General features: G+C 47.5%; 1 protein-coding gene across 2 annotated transcripts in view; it reads left to right on the forward strand.

Moving 5' to 3' along the window:
- PGD (phosphogluconate dehydrogenase) overlaps positions 1-4,264 on the forward strand; it is a 25,503-nt gene extending 21,239 nt beyond the window's left edge. For both annotated transcript variants that reach the window (XM_011935784.1, XM_011935785.1), the window contains 5 exons: positions 1,120-1,250; positions 1,509-1,642; positions 2,631-2,730; positions 3,186-3,308; positions 3,399-4,264. In XM_011935784.1, the coding sequence (XP_011791174.1) occupies positions 1,120-1,250; positions 1,509-1,642; positions 2,631-2,730; positions 3,186-3,308; positions 3,399-3,518 (608 nt within the window). In that variant the 3' untranslated portion in view covers positions 3,519-4,264. The remainder of the gene's footprint in view (positions 1-1,119; positions 1,251-1,508; positions 1,643-2,630; positions 2,731-3,185; positions 3,309-3,398) is intronic.
- The last annotated feature ends 670 nt before the right edge of the window (positions 4,265-4,934 follow it).

The raw sequence follows: 4,934 nt of genomic DNA on the forward strand, positions 1-4,934 counted from the left end.
AAATGAAGTGGTGAAACTTTAATGACTACAGCTATACTGAAAACCGTAAAATATAAAAAACCTAACATTTTTTTGAGAGCTGTCTGTAAATGTGACTTCTCAATGTAAAATCTTAAAAAAAAAAAAAAAAAGTCCTCTAAATTGAATTTGAAATTTTACTCTTGGACCGACACTGAGTGTTCTATGTAACAGTGGTTTTTATTTGATTTTCCTGGTTTTAGAGACAGGGTCTCACTCTTGCCCAGGCTGGAGAGCAGTGGTGGGATCATGGCTCACTGTAGCCTTGAACTTCTGGGCTCAAGTGATCCTCCCACCTCAGCCTCCCAACGTGCTGGGATTACAGGTGTGAGCCACCACGCACAGCCATAACAATGGTTTTTATCTCTTCATTTTCCCTCAAAACTCCCTTTTGAATGTCACGTTAATCTTTGTGGTTGAATACTCATATTTATATTGGAAGATTGTCTTGGAGTTTTAGTTATCAAATTAACTGTTTAGAGCTTCTTATAAAAGTTCCTTCTGATCCATGTCAACTTTTGTGGCCTAAGGTTGAAACTTTCAGCGCTTTGTATAAACAGACTTTCCTGCTCCATCTTTCATCTGGTTGCTATGTGAACTTTGGTAATTTTCACACGTGTGCATGTGAAAAGACCACCAAACAGGCTTTGTGTAAGCAATAAAGCTTTTTAATTACCTGGATGCAGGTGGGCTGAGTCTGAAAAGAGTCAACGAAGGGAGAGCGAAGGGAGAAGGGAGAGCGAAGGGAGAGCGGTGGGGCCGTTTTATAGGATTTGGGTGGATAGCGGAGCATTACAGTCAAAGGGGGTTTTTCTCTTACAGGCAGGGGCGGGGGTCACAAGGTGCTCAGTGGGGGAGCTTCTGAGCCAGGAGAAGGAATTTCACAAGGTTAATCGCCCAGTTATGGTGGGGCAGGAACAGATCACAATGGTGGAATGTCATCAGTGAAGGCAGGAACCGGCCATTTTCACTTCTTTTGTGGTTCTTCACTTGCTTCAGGCCATCTGGATGTATTCGTGCAGGTCACAGGGATATGGTGGCTTAGCTTGGGCTCAGAGGCCTGACAGTCATCTGTTTCCTCTTCCCGATCCCCCCTTGTAGGAGAAGCTGTCTTTGCTCGGTGCTTATCATCTCTGAAGGATGAGAGAATTCAAGCTAGCAAAAAGCTGAAGGGTCCCCAGAAGTTCCAGTTTGATGGTGATAAGAAATCATTCCTGGAGGACATTCGGAAGGTGGGACACAGTCCCTGGCAGTGGTCTTTGTTGGTCCCGTGGAAGGCAGTGGGGGTGGGGATTGTGGTGGGAGAACACGCGAGGCCACGGGATGCCAGGTGGAGTGAAGTTCAACCTTCACTGGGATCTTGACTTACAGCTTTTTCCTAGAATCTTGTCCCTTCTGGGATCTCCACTGCTGATAAGAATAAGACTGGTAGACGTAAGGCGGTCACTCTCCTAATGGCAATCCTAATAGGTCTCTGTGTCACTCTTTAGGCCCTCTACGCTTCCAAGATCATCTCTTATGCTCAAGGCTTTATGCTGCTAAGGCAGGCAGCTACCGAGTTTGGCTGGACCCTCAATTATGGTGGCATCGCCCTAATGTGGAGAGGGGGCTGCATCATCAGAAGGTGAGTGAGAGGCAGCCCAGGGTCCGACGGGAAGGATTCGTGCTGCTGTGCAGAAGTGCGATCTTAGGACACTTAGCTTGAGCAGTTTCCAGGGGTGGGCAATTAGCCCCGTCAGTGGACACAGGCAGCAAGATAGGTTTAGATTTTGTGGCTCCCTTCTTCACTATACCTCAGTTGCTCTACCTAGATCGTCCACATTACACCTTTTTTTTAAGTAGTTCTGTGAGAACTGTCATGCCCTCTGGCCTTGCCTCTTGGGACTTTTGCTGTGTATTTTCATTGGAAATGTCAAATCATAGAAAACATAGCATTCCTACACGTGACGTTACATCATTCTCATGCTGGCTGAAGATTCATTTGATGAATCTGATTTTTCTGAAATAGATGATTCTGGTGATTCAGATGATTCTAATACTAGTTCTCTTTAGAAATAACTCCAAGAATAGTTTTTATATTTTATTTTCGCATTGAAAATCAGTCAGATTTGCTTCAGCCTGAAAAAGCATGTTTAAAATTAAATGAGCGCTGGCAGGGAGCTGCACTTTTTATCTAAACAGGAAAAGGGTTAACAGGTAGCTCGAAGAGATAAGAAATGTAACTTTGAACTTCACTAGGGTATACATCGGTTTCCAACTTACTTCCCTGTTAAGAGTTAAGATTCATTGCTTTCGGCCTGGTGTGGTGGCTCACGCCTGTAATCCCAGCACTTTGGGAGGCTGAGGCAAGCGGATCACAAGGTCAGGAGATCGAGACCATCCTGTGAAACCCTGTCTTTACTAAAAGTACAAGAATTAGCTGGGCGTAGTGGTGCGTACCTGTAATCCCAGCTACTCGGGAGGCTGAAGCAGGAGAAGCGCTTGAACCTGGGAGGCAGAGGTTGCAATGAGCCGAGATCATGCCACTGCATTCCAGCCTGGTGACAGAGCGGGACTCCGTCAAAAAAAAAAAAAAAAGATTCATTGCTTTTTTCCCTCCTCGATTATTTCAGTGTATTCCTAGGAAAGATAAAGGATGCATTTGATCGAAACCCGGAACTTCAGAACCTCCTACTGGACGACTTCTTTAAGTCAGCTGTTGAAAACTGCCAGGTATGTAGCCTAGAGCTGGCGCCATGGTTACTCTACCTCCCTGGGGCCATCAGTTGTGTTTTGTTTGTTTGTTTGTTGGTTTTTTGAGACGGAGTCTTGCTCTGTCTCCCAGGCTGGAGTGCAGTGGCGCTGCAATCTGCACCTCCTGGGTTCAAGTGATTCTCCTGCCTCAGCCTCCTAAGTAGCTGGGATTACAGGCATGCCACCATGCCCGGCTAATTTTTTTTTTGTATTTTTACTAGAGTTGGAGTTTCACCATGTTGGTCAGGCTTGTGTTGAACTCCTGACCTCGTGATCCGCCCGCCTCAGCCTCCCAAAGTGCTGGGATTACACGCGTGCGCCACCATGCCCGGCCTCACCATCAGTTTTTCATTTACCCACATTGATGTGAATAAAAATCTGTCAGCGTCACCAGGGGCAGATCACTAACCTCTGGCCATGCATTTTGTGCTCAGGACTCCTGGCGGCGAGCAGTCAGCACTGGGGTCCAGGCTGGCATTCCCATGCCCTGTTTTACTACTGCCCTCTCCTTCTATGATGGGTACAGACATGAGATGCTTCCAGCCAACCTCATCCAGGTAAGCCTGTGGAGCAGGGGTTAACCTGGCTGGCCGCTGGGGGACGTGCACCATGGACTGTCCTGACCAACCTACTCTCTCGTTTCCTAGGCTCAGCGGGATTACTTCGGGGCTCACACCTATGAACTGTTGGCCAAACCAGGGCAGTTTATCCACACCAACTGGACAGGCCACGGTGGCAGTGTGTCATCCTCGTCATACAATGCCTGATCGTGCCGCTCCTGTCACTCCACGATTCCATAGACCAGGACATTGCATGTGCCTCATGGCACTGCCACCTGGCCCTTTGCCCTATTTTCTGTTCAGATCTTCTTTTAAAGTGTTGTAAGAGACTCCTGAGGAAGACACACAGTTTATTTGCAAAGTAGCTCTGTGACAGCCGCCGTGCCCTCTGCCCTTGCCTCTTGGGACTGACCAGGAGCTGCTCATGTGCGTGAGGGTGGGAACCATCTCCTTGCGGCAGTGGCTTCCGCCTGCCCCGTGTGCTGGTGCGGTTCCCATCACGCGGTCGGGAAGGATGTTTGTGCACTCCGATCAACTGGAACCTCTATCATGCGGCTGAATTCCCTTTTCCCTTTACTCAATAAAAGCTACATTAGACTGATGCTCTTTCTCCAGATTCTTAGTCTCGCCTCAGCCACATGGAGCCATTATCCCCATTGGCAGAAAGATTTTTCTTTAAAAACAAAGTCTAGAATAACACAAGAAACACCACATTTAGGATCATGCTTCACTTGGAGGAGGCAGGCAGGGAGGGCGCACCAGAGGCTTTAACACACTGGACGTGTTCTCTCTCCAGTTGGGCAGTGGGTACGTAGATGTTCACTGTAACGTGCTTTTTCTTTCGTCTTTTTTTTTTTTTGCTCCTGGCAAGCTGTGCGTGACATTGTTTATGCCTTTTTGTATGTCACATACTTCATAATAAACTTTCTAGAGAATTATGCTTTAATGATGGACTCAGCTTGGTCTGATTGATTTCCTTTCCCACACCTGTCTCTACTTGCTTTAAGTCAGGCCCAGGGACTCAGCGTGGGATTTTGAACAATCTAAGCCTGCTCCTTAAACTAGGCTTTTCACTTTTATCTTTCTTACTCAGAAAAAATAAACCCTGCCAGCATACTGATATGGTTGTGTGGCCTGGGGCCAATGTAACTGTTTCCCTGCCACGGTTTGGCTTCATGATGATTTCCCTGGAGTGCGAAGAAAGTCCTAAGAGTTGCCTAAGCGGAGCAAACAGCGCCTGTGCCTCAACAGCCGGTGTCTACAGTATGACCTCTCACCTCTCAGGGCTAATGTGAAGGAGACAGTTTTCATTAAATCACCAACTTTAAAAAAATTTTTTTTTTTTTTTTTTTTTTTGAGATAGAGTCTTGCTCTGTCTCCCAGGCTGGAGTGCAGGGGCGTGATCTCGGCTCACTGCAAGCTCCACCTCCTGGGTTCACGCCACTCTCCTGCCTCAGCCTCCCGAGTAGCTGGGACTACAGCGCCCGCCACCACGCCCAGCTAATTTTTTGTATGTTTAGTAGAGACAGGGTTTCACCGTGTTAGCCAGGATGGTCTCGATCTCCTGACCCTGTGATCCGCCTGCCTGGGCCTCCCAAAGTATTGGGATTACAGGCGTGAGCC

This window comes from Colobus angolensis, unplaced genomic scaffold, assembly GCF_000951035.1.
Source record: "Colobus angolensis palliatus isolate OR3802 unplaced genomic scaffold, Cang.pa_1.0 Scaffold149, whole genome shotgun sequence".
NCBI classification, from domain to species: Eukaryota; Metazoa; Chordata; class Mammalia; order Primates; family Cercopithecidae; genus Colobus; species Colobus angolensis.